This window comes from Anoplopoma fimbria, chromosome 16 (assembly GCF_027596085.1).
Source record: "Anoplopoma fimbria isolate UVic2021 breed Golden Eagle Sablefish chromosome 16, Afim_UVic_2022, whole genome shotgun sequence".
NCBI lineage: Eukaryota > Metazoa > Chordata > Actinopteri > Perciformes > Anoplopomatidae > Anoplopoma > Anoplopoma fimbria.
This window is the reverse complement of record NC_072464.1, coordinates 11,373,213-11,394,741: the sequence shown is the minus strand read 5'-3', so window position 1 is coordinate 11,394,741 and position 21,529 is coordinate 11,373,213. Positions and strand designations below refer to the sequence as shown.

Here is a 21,529-nt window from a genome sequence, read left to right as displayed (position 1 = left end):
AAAGTGCATGTTTCAAGTCATGATTTTACTAGAAGATGAAGATTTACATTAGACTCCCTACATTATCCATGTAATTGCTTGTACTTAATTACACCACTGGGAAACACGGATCCTAAGACAGTTGATCCATGATGCGCAGCTGGGCGCGCTCCCGTGAGACGAAAGCTCAAACATTTAAAACTGACACCTGCCGTTATGTAACACACACCGAAGACAATGTTTGAATGTCTTTCTGATGATTAGCTCCCTTGTATATTGGACTTATTGAAATCCAACTCACGTCCACCACTTTTAAGTCTTGCGCTTGCGCGTATTGGAGCTGTCCAAGTGCTGAAATGAGAAAAGGCGTTCCACTCCCATTCCTCAACAGAGGACGGTCCTCCACCTGCGAAAGATTTCACTTCACAAGTAACAACACGGGCCAGCGGGGTTGTCCTCACAGCGCGCACTCTGAGATGTGAGCTTCCAGGCGATGCGTTTTTGGAGTTTCACCCTCTCGGCGTCCGAACACGGGACTGATGTTTCTCCACACCTCCGCTTCGAGAAATGTGTTTTTGGGAGTCAGAATTTCGTGAAACTAAACTATGATCTGTGGCTGCGTTGAGGAATGTCTCCCGTATTCTTCTATGACACAAGAACACCCAAACACCCACGACTTGGTCAGGAAGAAAGCGATACCCCTATTTGGATTATGTGTTTGACCAATGTAAACACATGGAAGAAATAAAAAAGTGAGCACATGGGAAACCCACTAGGAATGAATCGCTCCTTTATTAAGGTTTTGGCAGCTTTATTTACATATTTCATGGAGACAAACAACTTCAGGTAGGCTAATCAATTTACTTAATATATATTATTGTATAGACTGAAAACTAATTATTTCTCCCTTCTCAATTTTCGATAATCAAATAATGCAGTCAGGTAATAGGCGTAATTAAAGAAACAACATGAGATGGGCAGAGACTTCTTTCTGCACAGACTAAGTTTGTAATTGCTAAAGAGCGGCTTTGATTAGGATTAACTAAAGTTGCTCTGAATTCTCAACTGTTTGAATTGTTTTTCGACCGCCATATGATCCCTATGATAGCCTATGCGTAAAAAATGTGTCATCATGATATATTTTTTTGTTGTTACCTGAAGTACAATGACTTTCTTGTCATATTAACGCACGTAGTAGTATTATCATTTATTCTCTTGAGACACAATAACAACATCCCTACAATGTTTTATATGAAATTAAAGCATGCTGTGATATCTGTGCAGTTGCCTTGCATGATGTGACACAAATATAGCTCTTTCTCGTGAAATGCCCACGATGTCGAAATCACGCAAGATTCGTCTGATACGTGTGTTCTCCTAAACGCATTTTCTAGTTTCCCTGTGCTTGCCCATCACACCCAGGCAGCTGTTAGGCGGCAGATAAGGTTTAACTCCTGGTTTTCAGCTGGGACTTCTGTCTGATAATGTGATTTTTTTCTGACTCTCTCTCTCTCTCTTTCTCTCTCTCTCTCTCTCTCTCTCTCTCTCTCTCTCTCTCTCTCTCTCTCTCTCTGTGTGTGTGTGTGTGTGTGTGTGTGTGTGTGTGTGTGTGTGTGTGTGTGTGTGTGTGTGTGTGTGTGTTACAGAGTTGTGGATGCCAAGGAGCACGATTCCAGATCATCCTCCAACATGTCTCCATCAGACTTTCTAGACTCACTCATGGGTCGCACGTCCGGGTATGATGCAAGGATAAGACCGAATTTTAAAGGTTTGTTTTTTAATTGTCTCTGTCTTTCAGATATGTTCACACACCTCACTATACACAAAGTCTCACCTTTACAACAAACAAAAATACATAAACACAGAATGTGTGATGAACACAGTAGAGTACTTCTGCAGAATAAAGTACTCACCTAACCCCTAAACACACAAGACTTTGACGTAATTACTTATCTGGAGATCAATTGACTGTTATCTGATGCTAAGATACCGTGCTGCCAGTCCTCTGATAAGAACAATCAATCACTTCATTTGACAGTAACATCGTTGTCCTGGCTTGAATTGAATCATCAACTAACCCCTCATTGTAACATCACACACTTGTTTTCATTTGGTAAAACCATGTCAGAAAGAATCTGCATCCCCATTAAGTCATAATTTGGAAATCAAAAAAAAAGGCTTGTAAATATCACGGTCACAGTTGCAGACAGGGATGCCACCATGACAGGCCAAGTGATGGTTGATGCCCCCGTGGCAAGTATACAGGCTACTGACTTCCTCTGCTGTTGATGCCGTGATGCTGGGGACAGACACAGCATCTGTCACTGGAACGGAGCTGAGTTAGGAGAGGCCGACCCGCTGGGGGCTCAGGCCCACTCCAAGCTGGGTCAGGTGGACCGGGATTTGTTGGTTGGGGAGTTATCGCAGCAGCCAAGACAGTGTAGCACGGGGTTTGATGAGCAGGATTCAGGAACACATGGCCCAGATATTTCCTCTCCAACTGGTAAAAGAAAAAGAAAGATGTTGACAAGATTGCTGGAATGGACATAAGATGGGAGGAGAACAGCCTGTTTAATACCGGCTGGCATTTTCAGGGGAGGGATGAAGTGAAAGCAACTATTTCTAGCTAATGAAGAGAGGATGAGCACACATGGATTAAAAGGCTTAAGCATATTCATGTTGCTGGTTGTATTTGTATTCTCTCAGTGTTTTACAATCCATCATCTCATAGCTAGAAAACAAACAGTATTGCCTGAATCCCACTGCGATGTAAACAGATGATTTGGGATGCAAACCTGCTAGTCATACTTTGAAGAGAGTGTTGAACTGTATTTCTGAAGGCTGACCTAGATTTCCTGGCTGAGATTGTTGTGAAGAGGTAGTGCTTTATTTTTCTGCTACTGCTGTTAAATGTAGCTACCTGACAACAAACTGAAGCAAATATTAATACCAAGTGCCATGCAATATTGATGAGGAAAGCACAGGGGAAGGGCACTATGAAGGGCTTACAACTTCTCTTATCAGATAGGGAAAAGAGATTTGCCGTGACTTTAAACCTGCCAAGCCTTGCAAAAGGATGTCAGTTTGGGCCACAAGAAGGACTTTGCTCATTAAAGCATGCTGGGTACTGCTCACAGTGTTGGACGGAAAATGCTCTGATTTGATACTGGAACTAACAGATTACTGTACGGCTGCAACTGACGAGTAAATTCATGGATAACCTACAAATTACTTTCTTGATTCATTGATTAATTGTTTGATACATTCAGAAGAATTTAAATTGCTTGTCTTTTCCTCCCAAAAGTTCAGATGGCAAAGATATTTTGTGATATATTATAGAAGATTAGGAAAATATTCCCAATTTAGAATAACTTTGTTTCAAAATCACCTAAACGATTAAGCGACTATCAAAATAGTTTCAGGTCAATTTCCTGTTAATCGACTAATCAATTATTTGGCTAATCATTGCAGTATTCAATTGCTGTTTGTTTGTGTGCATGCACTGGTGCATGCATTTGTCTTTGTGTGCATGTATCCTCTGCTGAATTCCTGAAAGACAGGATGTAAAAAACGAGTTCACAGTGTGTTAACCACAAAAGATCACCACAAAAAGGATCACTGCATAATTATACAGATAGTAACAAGCTGACACAATTAGCAATTATTTAATTTAATTTAGTACAACAGCATTCTAATATTATTCAGCAATATTTATGTTACTATATGTGATCTTTTGCCTCTGGTTTAACGAAGCATTCGATCTGTCACCATTCACTCCTGCAGCTCCTTTAAAAGAAGAAAAAAAAAACTGGTGCTTGTTGGTAATGCATGTGGACACACATAGTGAAACAGCAGCTTGTGAACCAACGGACCCAAATTCCCTGATGAAACCTCTTCGCTGCTCCAAACCCAGACGTCGTTGATGATGTGGTTAAAGGCCTTTCTTTTCCTGTCATGTCATTGTCATTCCGTTTCACAGGTCTCCCCGTAAACGTTACATGCAATATTTTTATCAACAGTTTCGGCTCTGTCACAGAGACAACTCTGTTCCTCTGGCACTTTTGGCTGATTTCTGCACAATGTGTTATCTATCCCTCAACCTGCAGGTCCACCAGTTAATGTTACCTGCAACATATTTATCAACAGCTTTGGTTCTATAGCAGAAACTACAATGGTGAGTTGAGCATTATGCACGTGTTCTAAAGTCCTGACCCTTGCTCAATAGTTAAGACTTAATCATCTTGTTTCTTTACCTAATCTACCTTGTTTTAAACATTTATCATTGCTGCGTATTCCCCTGCCGGAATACTTTGTTTTTGCCATTAAAAAGAGTCTATTGGCGGTTCCATTGGGTAAAAACAGACATTAAAGATGCAAAATGTATTCCTTGGCTATCCAAGCAAGTGTTTGTTTCCTCTACCATGATGCCCCTTATACATGTGTTAGTCCAGGCTCAATAATTTATAGAATAAATCCCAACCAGTAAGTCACTTAAAGTACAGCCAATAGAGGTGGGTGGCGGGGCTCAGGCTTTCAAACAAGCTGATCTACAATCTGTGATGTGTGAAGGCATCCAGCTGCTTAGGGGGTAAAAATATAAAAACCTGCGAGGCTGCATCGAAACTCATCACGATCAAAGGGGTTCATAATGAGTGATAAAAACTACTTAGATTGTGAATGAGGCATGTTAATTTGCGCAGGAGCAGAAGCTCATAAGATTGCAAGGGAATTACACAGCTTTAGACACGCATGCAAATATTTGGAACCGCCAATATTCTGATGAAATGTCAAACAACATAAGGGCCTCTCATCATCATGACATATCAATTACTCTGAGCAACTGAGCTTTGTGACACTAACTGATACTAAGTGCACTGTCAGAGTTTTCCTCATCAGCCACTTCATCTTATAAATCCACCATTACCTTCTATAATGGCTCTTACATAATTATGGTTAATAGGAAAAGTTGTGTTTTGCAAATGGAACTTTCAACAATAAGTAATTTTCAAACGTGAGTATAATATTTAAGATTAAAGACACCTATTTGTTTTGTTCCTCATCCATTTCGTTATCTATCATGTGTTGTTATCAATATCCAAGGACTTTTTTATGTTTTGTATTATCACAACAGTTGTAATTAGGTGAATTTGACAATGTAAAGTAAAAAGTAAAGAAGTATTTGCAGCAAAATGTACTTAAAGTTTCAGTAGACTACTCATTATGCACATGTGACCTTCCAGAGCATTATTGTATATTTTGTATAATTGCATTACTTTTTTATATGCATTCAGAGCATTTTAATGATAAAGTTGGTCAAAGTTGAGATAATTTTAGCTGCTTTATTTAGTGGAGTAAAATATATCCAACTGAAATATGGTAAAGTAGAAATATTAAGTACCAATATATGGAAATACTCAAGTGATGTTCAAATACCTCAGAATAGTACTTAAGTACAGTACCTGAGAGAAAATGTACTCAGTTACATTCTACCATTCAAGATAATACATGTGAACATTTAGATGTTACAATTGGTATAGATTCTTGCTATTATTATAATTTTGTCTATGATTATTGCATTTTTGTACATTAGAATAATCATGAAGATTCAAGTATTCTATTTTACCTCATCAAAAGGTGGATATATAATAATTAAAGACGATACCGCTGACTGCTTTCTTATAACCCCAATCACTGGATTACAAAATATGAAAAGTCGCTTGTCATCTCTGCAGGATTACAGAGTGAACATCTTCCTGCGGCAGAAGTGGAATGACCCTCGGCTGGCGTATAGCAAATACCCAGATTCCTCCCTCGACCTGGACCCATCCATGTTGGACTCCATATGGAAGCCCGACCTCTTCTTTGCCAATGAGAAAGGGGCCAACTTCCATGATGTCACCACAGACAACAAGCTGCTGCGGATCTTCAAGGATGGGACTGTCCTCTACAGTATCAGGTGAAGTGTTGTGTGTGTTGTTATAAACAACAACAGAATAAAAAATGACTCAAGAACTAATGATGGAGCGTTAAACTAGAGCTGAACCGTTCAGTTGATTATGTGATGGTTGATTAACAGAAAATGAATGTGCATCTATTTTGATAATCTGTTAATTAGCTAAGAAAAATGTAATAATGAAAAAAGAAAATTTGAAAAAAGAAAATTCAAATGTAGATATATCTGTGTTTTCTTCTTAATTAATAAATGGTAAGTCTTTGGGTTTTAAACTGTTAGAAAGACAAAACCACATATTTTACAAGACATCCCACTGGGCTCTAGTATTTTTCACTGCTGGTGGTATAGGGGTCAAGTGATTATTTGAGAAAATAATCAGCAGATTAGCTCATAACCAAAATAATTGTTAGATGAAGCCCTAGTTTACAGCATTTGGCATTGTAGGTCTGCAGCTGAGGTTGGAATAATGAAAAAAATGATACGGCAGAGAACCAAATGCTCTGATGCATAGCTCACCCCAGGACATGTTCACTCATTGCTTTTCATATATTTCCTCTCAAACATCAAAGAATGTCAATCTAAAAGATACAGTTTCAAATGGATTGTATCTCATTATAACCACTCCTTTGAAATGGCATAATTCACTGAAGTACAGTGCATCCCCGTATATGATGTAGATTTCGGACAAAAGAATACTGATTGAAAGATGGTAAATTAATCTCAGGGAAATAGTTAAGAATCCAAAGCGAATATAAAAATGGGAATCCTACTTTATCTTGGTCTCTCCGCAATCAGGATTTTTGTATTACATAAAAAGCATTGTGAAAGACTCTGCAACATGCAGGCAAGAACAGATGTTAAAGGCCCATCAGCCCAAACATTTGAGCAAAACTCAGTACAAGATATGAAAATATGTTTCATTTAATTTCGATACAACTTCAATTGCATGCAGCATTCAATTCTTTTTGCAATGATGCAATATGAAGCAGATCAATTCTGAGTCCATCTAGAGAGGCTCAGGTGTGGAAGCGCAGTGTGTCAACGGGAGAGATGAAAGGTGGTCAGCCACTCTCTGCATTCATGAGAAAAATGACAGAGACAGTAAGTTGCAATAATGAAAGTGTGATAGGAACCTGCTGAAGGGAATCCTACATAATATGTCAGAGGCTGTCGCACAGGAGAAAGAGGCACAGAAGAGAAAGATTGCCAAAAAAAAGTGCCAAGCAAATTATTTTCAATTCATGTTCCACGAGTTCAAGATTAAAAAATCAAACATATTCATTGATGTGTTCACTGCATCTTATTTTGTGACTTTGTCTCGCATCATAGGTTGACTCTCATTCTGTCCTGCCCGATGGATCTGAAAAACTTTCCAATGGATGTCCAAACTTGTACCATGCAACTGGAAAGTTGTAAGCATAGCCTTTGTCTCAGTTTTCTCCCAGCGCTTTCTACGCTCGCATATCCAGATATCGATTCAGCTATTCTTTTCTCTTACTAGTCGGCTACACCATGAATGACTTGATCTTTGAGTGGCTGGAGAACGGGGCAGTGCAGGTGTCAGACGGGCTCACGCTGCCTCAATTCATTATGAGGGAAGAGAAGGAGCTGGGCTACTGCACAAAACACTACAACACTGGTCAGAGGACACACACGCACACAACCATTATGCTGGTATTATACCATTATCTCTCCTGGTCCGGTAACTGAATTGTTTTTGTGTTTCAGGTAAATTCACCTGTATAGAAGTAAAGTTTCATCTGGAGAGACAGATGGGGTACTACCTGATCCAGATGTACATTCCTTCCCTTCTCATTGTCATCCTCTCATGGGTGTCATTTTGGATCAATATGGACGCTGCTCCAGCCAGAGTGGCTCTGGGCATCACTACTGTGCTGACCATGACCACCCAAAGCTCCGGCTCAAGAGCTTCTCTTCCAAAGGTGAACCTCTTTTAGTTAACCCATTGGCATACGTTTTGAATTTGCAGGTCTAAAAAACCTGTAAAATCACATAAAAACCTCTAAGTTGGAAAATATTAAGAAACATCTGGGGGGGGACTACAGGGGACTACAGGCAAACAGAGACACATCTTGATGATCAATTACTCTCCACTCAGCAATATGCACCTGAGCACCGAAGGCCTCGGCCACGTCAGAGATTCTCACATAAAAGACACGCATGCTGATAAATATTTAAACAAAAGCCTTTGAGAGCTCAGATTAACTTAATAATAACTTAATATGCCTTAACTGTCCTGAAAAAGCATTGTTGAGTTGTTTCTTCCACATGCTAATCACTGTCATGGAGTTAGTTGTTCACAATGATGAACAGTAAAGAATGCCAGCTTCAGCCTTCCTTTCTCAAAATAAACATATCAAAAACAGTGCTAGAGTTACATACTAATAATACAGTTCTCTTCCTATTGGTTAAAGAAGGAAGCAATTATTTCCCTCTATTTATGGCCATGCAATCACTGATATTACTGGCAGATCTGATACACTTGTTAACAAACATTACCTATAATTACAGTAATTTAGAAATCTTGGTTAACTGACATAATGAGCAAGATAAAGGGAGAAAAAATAAAGACAAACTGGGTAGATCTTACAGATCTAGGATGAATACAGAAAGGTAAAAACAAAACAAATCTACCAATATTTGAAGTCAAAGCATGAAATCATGCTTTTGTCACCCTGGAGGATCTGACAAAAAAAAATATGTTTTCTCTTCCAGGTCTCTTACGTGAAAGCCATCGATATCTGGATGGCTGTGTGTCTGCTCTTTGTATTTTCTGCATTGCTAGAATATGCTGGGGTTAATTTTGTCTCCAGGCAACAGAAAGAGTTCCTTCGCCTGAGGCGAAGACAAAGGAGGAATCACAAGGTAAGTCTTTTTAAGGTTTGCATTTGGTTATCAAACTTTTTAGCCACTTAAGCTGAGGGCCGATGGAAACATCCATCTGCTGGCTGCACCACTTTGGTCCTGACTGGAATTTTGTACAGGCGTTCATGGTAGCCAGAGGATGAATCCTAATTACTTTTTTGTAATTTGACAAATTTGGCACAGGGTCCCAAAATATGTATCCAAATAACTCAGCCATGGCATGGCCACCATGAGGTTGCCCTTTGTCATTTTCATTGAGATGTTTCCATATCTGCATTACATCTGCTACATTCCCATGTTAGCATGTTCATTGTGAGTGTTGAAGCATGCTGGTGCTTTTAGCTCAAAGCATCGCTTTTGCTAACTTTGGCCTTACAGAGCTGCTAGCATGGCAGCTTCTGGTTGGAATATTGATGTAATATAAATAGGTTATCAAGGTTCATTCTCTAAGCAGCTCAAAGTGGATTATTATTAAAGTACATCAGGTTATCTTTCTTTCATTTAAAACTGTTATGTCATGATTATTGTTCACATTGCTAACAGCAACAATGAGCCAGCGGCCAGTAAAAAAGACCAAGTAAGTTCATTCTGTCCACAAATGCATTCTTTTTTCAGGACGATGATATGCGTGAAGGCCGCTTTAATTTTGCTGGCTACAATATGAGCCAGTGTCTGCCAACGAAGGATGGCTCAGCTGTTAAGAACGCTGCTCCAGCTGCCAATCCTCCACCATCAGTCCCCAAGGACATCGACATGATGAAGAAGAAGTTTGTGGACAGAGCGAAGAGGATAGACACCATCTCCAGGGCAGCCTTTCCTCTGGCATTCCTCATCTTCAATGTCTTCTATTGGGTCACCTACAAGATCATCAGGTATGAGGACATCCACCAAAAGACTTAACCCTGGACAAACAACATTTATTTTTTCATTTCTCAGATTGAGAAATGCTTCGAAAGCACAGTGAGACTGTGCATTGAGAGGAACCATGGTGGTGATGATGGTGATGTTCTTTCAGGGATAATGTATAATGTCCGTGCATCATACAGTAATGTCCGTGTTCGGATATTGCGAACAGTCCTTGAAACACTGATGGTTTTGTTGTTGTTATTGAACTGCTGCATAATATTTCCTGACAAATCTGGAAAAATGGTTTAAAGATGGACCAATTCTTTCCTAATCAATTTTGCCTTGGCATCTGTACAAGGAACAAAGAAACATTCCATGGATTTGTAACTGTAACGTAGCTTAATTAGACCCTCAAACACTTTTTGTGATTGTAAAAAAAGGGTATTTCTTAAGGATGTTTAGGACTGTTTTATATTGTACTATTGTCATGGCACTTCCTCTCTGTTTATACAAAATAAAGCAGCATAACGTACAGGCAGAAAGCACACACAGACACACCCGTCAGACAATAGGCAGCAGCACACGTTTCAGGCATGAGCATGAATAAAGCAGATGAAAATCTGAAATCGGGAATTGGATACTGCATTTTTATGAAATACCTGAGGCCTTAGATATCAAAGATTTGGAGAGATGAAGTGCTGTGATTCTCTATTTTTTCAGTGGTCTATCAGAGCCGAATGCAGTGTTTGATCTTTTCTACCTGTTGCCAGACATCCACTTGTTGTTTGGTGTGTTATAAATGATATTCTTAGACATGGGATGTCACTTAAAATCAATGTAAGTGTATTCCAATGTAAAAAAAAAAGAAGTCACAATTTTTCTTTTCCATTCCTAAATAATTTTAACTAACTGTCATATATTTCACAGGCTATGTTCATAAAAGTATAATGGCCAAGTATATAGGTAAGCCTACAAACTGTGAACACGCACTGCATTACTTAATATTGTCATATGTCCATATCCACATGAATTCATTTATATTCCAGGTAAATACTCCAGGTATCTTAGGTATGGTTTTAGAGTTTGAGCCTATGTTTTTTTGTAGATTTAGTGTGATGAAATATTTATTGTAATGGAGGAAAGGTTATGTTTATTAAAAAAAGTAGCTTTCTGTATACTTCTTCAACCTCCGCTGTGGCCTGTTTCCCTTCACTTGGCGTGTTTGTTGCTGGAATATGACATATGTTTTTAGATGGATTTGACAGTGAAGGACAGAACTGCATAACATTCATGGTACAGAGCAGATAGTGGTCCTTGCACTCCTGATATACTGTGGTGAAGAACTCCTTTCTTGAATGCTATTCACGAAAATAAAAAAGCTTATTTACTGGTCGTTACATAAATAAAATTAAATGCACCAACTTTACTTTATTTTCACTTCTTCTGTCATGCCATAGAAGGTTAGAGGCTTTGTTTTATATTATAATGCCTTTGTTGATGCAATTACACCATATATGATTTATTTGCATGTAAGAAATGAATAGATGGAAGACTCAGAAGAAGAAAATACAATATAAGGTACAAGCACTTGGAAAGGCTTTTAGCGCCCTGCTTGAAGATCAGATCAAAGAAAACGACAAACACAGTCTCCTCACTGAGCCAATAAGTCAGGATGATGACACACGCCATGGATCGCTGGGTGGCCTGGAGTGACACAGATATGATCTGACAGCGGGTTTCTATTAATGCATAGTAATGGTCTTCACACTGCAATTTTGAGATTAAATACGCTGTGGTTATAAATTGAATGGAAAATATTTTATAAGTATTCACAGACAAAAGAGGACAATTGGTATTTATAATAAAGATGCTTCTTGAACTGTTTCCACCTGTTATAATTGCACGTAAACTCAGACAAAATATCTGAATAACCCAAATATATCATTCTTAAAGAGACAAGAGTGTAATTATATCATCCTAATGCTATTCATTCTCATAATGTGGGTAATGCCATGATCTATCAATCTTATATTGATTTAGACGAATAATACATTGCCTATGGTAGGTTTTTTGAGAAGGTGCGTGACTAATCTAACTACTATTTTAATGCACAACACACAGGGATTATAAATTAATCAATAATACTAATCCTAGCATGGAAATACCATCCATTTCACCGACACAGCCTTACATCGCTGCCCATTATGATTGCAGTTAGAATATGCAGGGATGCAACAGCCTTTATGCAATCAAGTTCAGTATAACAGCTTATGAAAGGAAAATAATTTGCAGCTTATGATTTTGTTTAAGAGGGAAAACAACTTTCCATCATTCATTAAGGTTTAGGGAAGCTGCTTTGTGAGGTCGGAGAGAGAGGCAAGAAATGAGCGTTGCCATAGCAACAGCACAGCAATTGAGAAGGCCAGTGTGAGTGAAAAGCAGGAAATTAATGGAGTTGAGAACACTGGAGCATGATTTTGCCAAAAGTGAGTCTCGTATGCCTGAACATGAACACTACACTAAATTAAACATTTATTTCTATTGTTTTAAATTTTAAAACCAGCAGCATATTCTGCTGTTTTCTGTAGTTTATTCAGATGATTATAATTCAATGGCACTCTTTAAACAACAAAAAAGACACTGAGTCCATGTCATTTATTATATGGTATATCTGCTGTACGAATGCTGTACCAGAATTGGTACATGTGGCACATCAGCAACAGAAATATTGCTAGTTGGTGTGAAGTCATCTGCAGGCTGGTAGTATTGATCTGTCCTCCCTAGCTCAAAGTAGCTTTGTTACGGTCATTTTTTTTTTTTTTTTTGCTTTGTCTATAATCACGGTGAACCTATGTTTCAATAGGCCATTATAAAATGAAGCAGCCATCTCCGTGACAACTGAGAAACGATCCTCTTCCTCTGGAAATATCATGTCAAGTTAACACAAATGAGTAGCCATATTAAATAATTATTATTCATCTTGTGTAGACTATTAAATGCCTGTAGTATTATGCATAATTAAGTTTTTTTTTTATAAAAATGTGACAGTGATAAGCAAAAGGGGCAACCTCAATTAATGCTGTTGTACTTTGAATTATATGATATTTGGTGAGATGTCCTAACAATTGAGCTTCTATGTTAAATCATTTAAATGTGGAATCATTGAAATCAGAATCAGAAGCTGTTTACTGCCAAGTACCTTACACATACAAGACATTCAGTAAATAACAAAACACAGTTCAATGAAATTAAGTATTTTTTGTTTTAGAACAAGAGTGTTAGCTTACATGGTGAGCTCCTTGCATACAGAACCCTACTCTACTGTTTGTAGGCTGTGCACTATGCATTGTGTTGTACATATATAATCAATGGCCTCCCACTTTGTTTGGTTGACTCACTGAGTTCCAGAGTCCATAGGACTGACCCTGATCAATATCAGTGGACTGCAGAGAAAACAACAGACCAGTGCCCCTCATCACACACCATCAATACAAACATGGCTCAGCACCATCAATCATCATTATGGAGATTTTAACATATTATTAAAGGCACAATCAGCGAACCTCCATTAACTCTCAAACTAATTAACGTGTTTAATAGTCACATTAGATTAAACACTTTTTAAATTAATTTAACATACTTTCTGATGCTAAATATTTTTGTATATCCATAATATTACAGACATAGAAATAAAACAGTCCTATATGAATATAAGTGTGACATGAAATGCTGAGTTTCAACCGATAACTCAAACTATGAATATAATGCCAATAGATTAAGGTCTAGGTCTTTAAATATCTTATTGTTGATATAATTAAATACAAAAGTATGGCAATCCAATACAAAAGTATGGCAATCCATTTTCTCCATGAAAGGAAAATGCAAGTCAAAATCAATTAATAGTAATAAAACATTATAAAATATATCTAACCATAATTACATTTTACAAATTCCACTTACCTTGAGCATTTAATTTTTTAATTAAAAAAACATGTATCTCTCTCTCTCACTATGTATATACATATTTTTTCTTAATATTTTTTAGTTAATTAATTTATGAGCAACTTTCCGTCAATTATTTTACTGTTCTTGGTGACAATGTATTGCCTAAAGTGACAGTAGATGGCTGGCATCCACACACGTCAAAAGATGCAGGACTCGATCAATTGTCAATTTGTCTGCATCAATAAGCAAGATGTGATGTAGATTTTGTTTTTTCCATGTCTGGGATCTTTCGTAACACAGCAGCAACATTATTCATCTACCACGTTTTCATTTCCCATTAAAGTGAGGGGGCTACGGCGGAGAATAGAAACCCTGCAGCCCTCTTCCAACACTCAGAGTTAATAGAAGTTCACAGACAATAATGGGATGACAAACCATATATTTTACTCTGGGTAACAGTGAGGGCTTTAAGGGAACACCAATACAATAGAATTTTCTTTTTCACATGCGATCCATTTCTCCCTGGCCCTTTAGTGGTGTTATTTAGTGTACAGAATTCACAAATCATAGTCTGCACCAGAAGTGACAGAGGTGTTTGTCACGCAGCCCTAAGAGGTAGTGTGGGTTTGCTTGTTTTCTGTATGTGAGAGATGAAAAAAAGGAAAAAAAGTGTTGATGTGTTTTATCAACTTACATGGTGGGGGAAGTTTAGTTATCTGGATAAAACAGCAAAACCTAACTGAGCTGCAAATAGGGTTCTTTATTTACATTCAAACAAGACAAAACCACAGCAGCATTACCATCATAGAGTAACACACAGGGATCACTCACTTTGAAGGGATGCTTCAGCTATGTTCAGGGGAGTCGGTGAGTCCACTGGAAGCTGTTACTTGCAACGAAGCGGACATATAAAAGTGTAAAAGAGGTTTATCTCTCCTGAGACTGAGTACTAAACACAGATGGAGTAGCTCCCAGAACAAACATGCACATCCTTGTTTCTCTGGCCCTACTGGGAGAAAAAACACTAACCATTTTGGCAAACATTACAGCCAAGAAGCCACAGACCTCATGCAGTCAAAGAAGTTTGGGTCCTTTTAAGTAGGATTTCATGTTTACTTGGACCAACTGCATTTTAACCAACAGTGCTGACAGCCTGTGCAGCCCCATAAGAAACAGACATCAATATTTTTTTTTGTTACTGGAGAATAACTGAAACATGCTGGGAAAGTAGCCTACCACTAAAAGCTTTTGGTCAACTACAGTCACTAAGCAGATCTATAACATCCTTGCTCAACCATCATCTGTTGCCTTTATTCATAACACAAACCGTTTCTCGACTGAAAGTGGTCTCTGTCTTTTAATGAATAGCACACAACAGCAGCAGCAGCAGCAGACATTGAAGAGCATTCTTGAACACAGAGGGTCTTAAGGGACATGAACAGACAAATAAGCTGAGCAGAGAGCAGTATCACATCAGTATCAGATTAAGGCTGGAGGTGATCCAGTGGAAAGTCTATACACAGCAGCAGACAGATATAAACACCAGGAGTCTGAGGGAGCAGACACACAGAGAGCTCCCAGTCCAGGTGAAATGTGAAAAACATACATGACAAACTCTTTTTAGTCATTACACAATGCACCATTTAAGATTGGGTTTACCCCACCCCCATTAATGCTTGTGATTTCCACGAAAACCACGTCTGCAGTATATTAGCTGACCAAAGTTCTCTGAGTGTCTAAGAGAGCTGCCAAATCCCCATCGAGTTGGACTTTGGACATGTTTTGGGTTAACCTACGATACCTCCCCACATCCACCAGGGGGCTCAACCTCGTCCTACTCCTCTCCACGTCCCGCTGGAACACTTCCCTACACCTCTGGAGCCCCTTAACAGAACTTGGCTCAGGGGTCTCCTCGTGTCCAAGGGTCTTCCTCTTTCTTCTTCTTCTTCTTCTTCTTCACAAAGTAGCAATGACAAACACTCTCTGCTTGACACCAACTCTTTCTCCAGGGCCAAAGACAATATTTGAGCTGCAGCCTCTCCTCTCGTACCTCTGACAGACTGGATGGAGCAGGACGTAGGGAGGTAAGCCATGAGAGAGTCCAGGAGCTGGAGCAGCTGTAACTGGCTGCAAAGGAACAATTTGCATGTCATTATTAATAAATGAAAACATGATTGTTGAAGTTCCTTCATGTCTTTTTATAGTTTCTGTCATTTGTCAGCTGCTTCATACTGCCTGCCTTTTCAAAATGTATTCTCATAGTTTGTAATTTTAAGCGCTTTGCTGTCCGGAGAAATCTGATAACTTTGATATTCAGTGGAATATCACACAGATATGCTTCCTAATCAACTTCAAAGCCCTGTCAACTTTGAGTCCATTAATATAAATTGAGCGGTGTCCACTTCTACTACCTTCCTTAGTTCTTTTAAATACAATTTAATTCAGGGGAGTTCCTAGTAGTAGTGTTTGAACCGGTACCACTAGCAGTAATATCATAGTTTGCAAATTATTGGAAAATATCTCAATTTAACAAAGTATTCTGTGTTTTTCTGACTTCCCTTTAATGTAGCGGCATTTCAAATTATGCAAACCAAATAAAGCTATACATAAAAAAGTTATTCATACAATAGAATAAAAAGGTAATATCAAGTCAGCGCTACAGAGAATTTTTTTCGGAGTGGATTCCTGCTCCCAATGGTTTTACACTATTCCACTGATCTACAGGTGGATATGATGCATCAACAGATGCAGTAATGTGCCCAAAAAAAGCAGGGAAGAAAAAGGCTGCTAGTAAGTACATATGGATAAAACAATGCAGGTTTAAAAATGTTCCAGCTTTGATAAATGTTTTATGAGGAAGAAAATGGATTCAATATATTTTGTTCGACCTCGAGAATACACACGATGCATTTTGATAAGTAACACTTTATGCAAACTGAAAATGTGTAAACAAGAAGAGTCTATGGGGCACCTTTAACTTGAAGCTTCAAAATACATTTTTTGACTTTATGAACTGAAAATATTACTGTATCCAAACCATCAACACGTACACTACAGCCTTTTCTTATTGCTATCCCTAATCCAAAATGATTTACCTGGAGTGGACAGTCAGTTCCCCTTGGAAAGGGGTTATCTGATGCCAGTGCAGCAGCATGAGAGCAGATGGTTCTGAAGAATTTAACAGTAGATACTGAGGGCTCACTTCTATCCTCCTACAACCCGCTCTTTTGTGAATCCAGCCATCTATATCACCTAAGCTGTGATCAGGAGAGTCTATGTGGAAGACCCAGCGATCCAGCAGCGCCATCAGGCTCAGCAAGTCCTCTTCGGCGTCATCTTGGTCACAAAAATAAGATAACAATAAACATACATGTTTCAGAAATAACAGCTGAAGTTGAAGGCATTTGTGATTTTACCTGTTTTGAGTTCGGGTTTTTTCAACAGTCGGGTTTGGAAATTACTCTGGATGTCTGACGCAACTTGACCACAATGCAGAACAACCGGTGTTGGGTTGCTCACAACGAAAGCAAAAGCATCTCGTCTCTGGACGTAATGGAGCATGACATGGCACTTGACACAGCCAGAGTTCAACAGAGGTGTCAGCCTGGCCACAGCAGTCACAGCCAGTCTGCACGTGTTGAGATCATTGGGTCTACCGGCATTGTGCTGCTTGCTTCTTTTGGCTGCAGGCTCTGAGAATGTGTAGGCAGAGGAGAGGGAGGAGGAGGAGGAGGAGGAGGATGATGATGATGAGGAGCAGGGCGCGGGGAGCCTGAACACTTGGCTCTGGGCCTGGAGGACTACAGGCGTTGAGCTCCGACCTGTCTCTGTCAGGATGGATAAGCTCACACTGGCCAGTGGTCTGGAGCAAAAATAACACAACACTAATAATCAGATATCACATGGACAGTTGGTAATCATACTGAAAATCAGATACCCCCACCCCCCATAAAATGTGTGTCTGCTTGTGAACTGATTAAGAACACCAATATCTCCAGCTGGTGAGATTTCATCACCTGGACAAGTGCCCCAATCAAAACAGCAATATATGGGCTCTTGAGGCAATCATGTCCGAAGTAGTTTTTTGCCAAATAGAAAAAAAAAAAACAGGAACACGTTGATGGAGAAATGTAATAGCTTCTTGTTCCCAAAAAAGGTGAGTGGGGAGTTATAATATACTCGTTGCCATGGTGAATGTCTAGCCAAGTTGGGGGCAATCAAAGAGGCAAAAAAAATAATAATCCTTACTCAGTTAGAGGTAGTCGTTTACCCAGATAAAGTGACTGACATTAAATTGAATTATCAATCAGAACTTTTAGATCTTTGAAGACAGGTAGAAGTTGTACCTCACAGATGCGAGTGATGTACCACCTCAGAAAAATGGCACCATAATGTTTTAGTTCTGACAAGTCAAATCCGGCAGCAATGAGAAAGTCTGACAGCTGGACAGTGTAGCACTTTCCACCTGATTAAAACATGGAGTGCCACATTAATATTGCCTGTATCTTGACTATACACACATGGATCCACTCAACCAGATGAACTCAAGACAAGTGGATGAGCTTTTTTACAAGAATCACCACTAAATGTTCAATGGGCCATAATTCTCAGTTCACAAAGTTAATACATTCTTCATCTTCACACGGACAAAAATATACAATCAATTTAAATTAATAATCAAATCATCTTTACACTGAGCCGTCAGTAGTTAGTATCACTCCCACAACCATTCGTTCCTCGGTGATGCGATGCCACAGCTTGTCAACTCTAGGTTTTGAAGACACTGCTGGCATGTCTTGCATCTTTTCATCCTTTGACTCATCATCATGATCATTATCATCATCATCATCATCATCATCATCATCATCACAGTCCCACAGAGCAATGAGGCCTTCCTGGACAGATAGAGCAGAGACTATAATCAGCGATGACAAGTGTGTGACAGCATTGACAGCAATAGCAGTTTACGTCAAACGTTTCCATTTTGCAGATACACATGTAGTGGACTTTTAAAATGCTATTAAAGAACAAAAAGTGCAGCACTGATACTTTCTGTCAAAACACAGTTTAATCATTCGGAGAAATTAGCTTTTCAAAAAAGGTCTGTTTGTGGCCACACACACCGTTTGTTGTGGGTGTTGGTTTGCCTCAGAATGAAAGTTATAGCAATTGCAACAAAAGCATTTAAATGCATAAAGAATGAAACAACAACAACAGTTACAAACAAGACGACAAGAAAACAATTGTGGCATTTGTCTTCACTGTCTGCATTTGCTTCCTCAATGCCTGTGGCAACATAAGGAACACTGACTGCTTCGGCCTCATGTGAGATGCCATTTCAAATATGACAACTTATCAACATGAGTGACAAGTGCTGGACCAAAACCTAAACAACTGGGAGGGAGCCTAACAGTAATATAACTCACTGTTTTAAGTTAATAAATACATAAGTCGATAAATACTAATGAAAATAATATACATCTTCCCATTTTGAACTATTTGTTACCCACATTTCATTATCATAGAAATGCCTTGTAAAACTTCAACAGCTAATATTATATTATCAAATAATATTAATCCTTACTTAGTGTTGGATGGCAACATTTAAAAGGTATAATAACACTCTGGTAGTGATTTGGTTGCGATTATCGCTGGTTCCATGACCTTTCTGAAAAAAAGAGCTAAATGCTGTAACACAACAGGCAGTGCTTGTTAAAGTTGTGTAGTCTCGGATGTGAACTGTACCTGCTCATGCTGGGGGAGAACAGTCTCTCTTTCTGAGACTGCATTAGTAAGGGCTTGGACCGACTGCTGCAAAACTCTTCCCTTCACTCTCATCTCTCTTTGAAGCTCCTGGAGCACGGTCAATCCACTCTAAATAACAGATGGGATTTGATTGAGAGTTAATAAATAGACACAATGAATGAGAGGTGTAAAAAAGTTATCTTTCAAAATGTGTCATATGAATAACAATCGGATAATCTACAATGCAGAATAATGGAGTGGTACGGATTAAATTACATCATTATCAAAGCACTTTTATGTTTTTTAATGACCATTTAAGTTTATACACATCACCAAATGGCAAATGTATAAAGAACTTCATTTAAAATAGTCAAATTGAATGCTAATAGTAAATTATTGCCCAGCCAAAAGAAGAGTGCTGCCACTCCAGTAATATCTTATAAATGCTCACCTGTAGTCTGGACTCTAAAGCTCGAAGGGTAAGGAGATCGTTCTCTGCTGGAGGAGGCAGTGTCGTTGGTGCTCTATTGTCATGCCCACGCTGAAATTTGCATTTTCAATGAGTCACTTTAACGACCTTCTGATGTTCACTTTATCAACAAAATAGTTTACATGTATTGCACATGAGAAGTAAAACGTATGCCTTACAGAATATGAAATGCCGCAGAGGTCAGTGAGGAGAAATGTTTCCAAAGGTTGTCCTGTTATGCCATTATCCTTAAAAACCAACATCATTTGGTCGGTTCCACATCCCAGGAAGTCGTCCACATGGACAGAGCTGACACTTGACCAGTGGGAGGCTATCTGGGGAGAGTTCAACATAGTAGGTTTATAAAAAAAACCTGTTAACTGAACATAAAGCTATTAAAAGTCAAGATATTGAAACCTCGGCTTACCTGAAATGTATCCTTCCACACGGCACACACATGCCCCTGGTGAAAAGATATAACAAACAGGCAGCCATTTCTTCCTGTGTTGACAACCTGAATATGTTCAGGTTGTTCAAAGGGGAGCTGACATACTTCTTTCACAATGCCATTCTCAAAAAAAACAAGTTGCTGATTAGAAGTTGCTGCGACCACAACAGACTTCAGCAAATCCTGCACCTTTTCAGCTGAAAGCACCAAGATGCATTGTGTGATGCAAACGTAGGGATGTGGCAAAATCATAGTGCCATCGAACACTTGTCCACTTTCAACCATATAGCCCATGGATTGACTAGTGGGCTGAGTATTGGAGGACTGGTCTTGAACATTTTGCAGTCCAAGAACAAATACCTGTTCTTTGTGGAGTGGGAGTTCTCCAATAACACAGTGGGACAACTGCACGGGTATCTGTCTCACCTCTCCAGTCTGCAGAGATGCATGGTAGACATTACCAGCATGTCTCCAAACCACTGTGGGGCCCTGGAGGATGGACACACTCTCCATCATCTGATAAGGTAGTTTAAACTCAATGCAGGACTCCAGCCGGTTTGAGCTGCTCAATGTGAGAAGACTATACTGGAAGCTCTCCCTCTCTCACTCTTCTTTGCCACTAAAACACACGGCGTGGTGACTCTCTTCTGAACATGCATTGCACATTTACATTTCACAATATCCACATGCGCTGATCTTTTCCTGCTGATGACAGCTGCTCCATCAGCCGCCTGCAGAAACGCGTTGACCTCCCGTTCAAATGAAAGGCTGCGGAATATTAACTCACTTCTTTCGCTGTCATTTGTGGCTGAAGCTCGTTTGCAGTCAAATAAGGTTATCTTTCCGCATAGGGAAAGTCGATGGGGATCTCGATACAAATCTTCCGAGAGCAATCTCTCCATTATGCCCCGGGGAAGCTTCGGGCTCCTACCAGCTCTGATCGCTCCTCATTGACAGCTTGATTTAAAGTGATTGCTAATTTGGGAGCTGTCAGTTTATAGTCTCACTAACGCGTGCATTTGGACTAGTTTGTATATACACTTGTGAGGGAGACATGTATCATCTATCTGCTGCTACACACGCGTAGCGGCGCGCCATCTGACATTGAACACTTCCTGGTGGGCCCGGGTGCATTGTGGGTAAGCCGCTGGTAAACAGTAGTGAGTTGACGGTATTAAGCTACAGTGTTTGCCTCGCTAATCATTTTTAAACGAATCAATTGAATAAATGCTGATGACATAAACGCTGTTCTTGTTAT

The 21,529-nt window shown here is 39.2% G+C and overlaps 2 protein-coding genes across 2 annotated transcripts; one reads left to right on the top strand and one right to left on the bottom strand.

Annotated features, from left to right (window-relative positions):
- The first annotated feature begins 739 nt into the window (after nt 1–739).
- glra2 (glycine receptor, alpha 2) lies at nt 740–9,718 on the top strand. The gene is made up of 9 exons (XM_054615781.1): nt 740–825; nt 1,626–1,747; nt 4,086–4,153; nt 5,712–5,935; nt 7,262–7,344; nt 7,434–7,571; nt 7,661–7,875; nt 8,669–8,818; nt 9,434–9,718. The coding sequence occupies exons 1-9, from the start codon at nt 740–742 to the stop codon at nt 9,716–9,718; spliced, it is 1,371 nt and encodes a 456-aa protein (XP_054471756.1).
- Nucleotides 9,719–14,947: 5,229 nt separating this feature from the next.
- Nucleotides 14,948–21,458, bottom strand: fancb (FA complementation group B). The gene is given in 10 exon segments (XM_054615236.1): nt 14,948–15,550; nt 15,553–15,736; nt 16,705–16,945; nt 17,026–17,471; nt 18,302–18,504; nt 19,355–19,483; nt 19,806–19,895; nt 20,003–20,158; nt 20,251–20,873; nt 20,876–21,458. Coding segments are annotated over 10 exon segments (2,601 nt in total). The 5' UTR covers nt 21,174–21,458; the 3' UTR covers nt 14,948–15,319.
- Nucleotides 21,459–21,529: the final 71 nt, after the last annotated feature.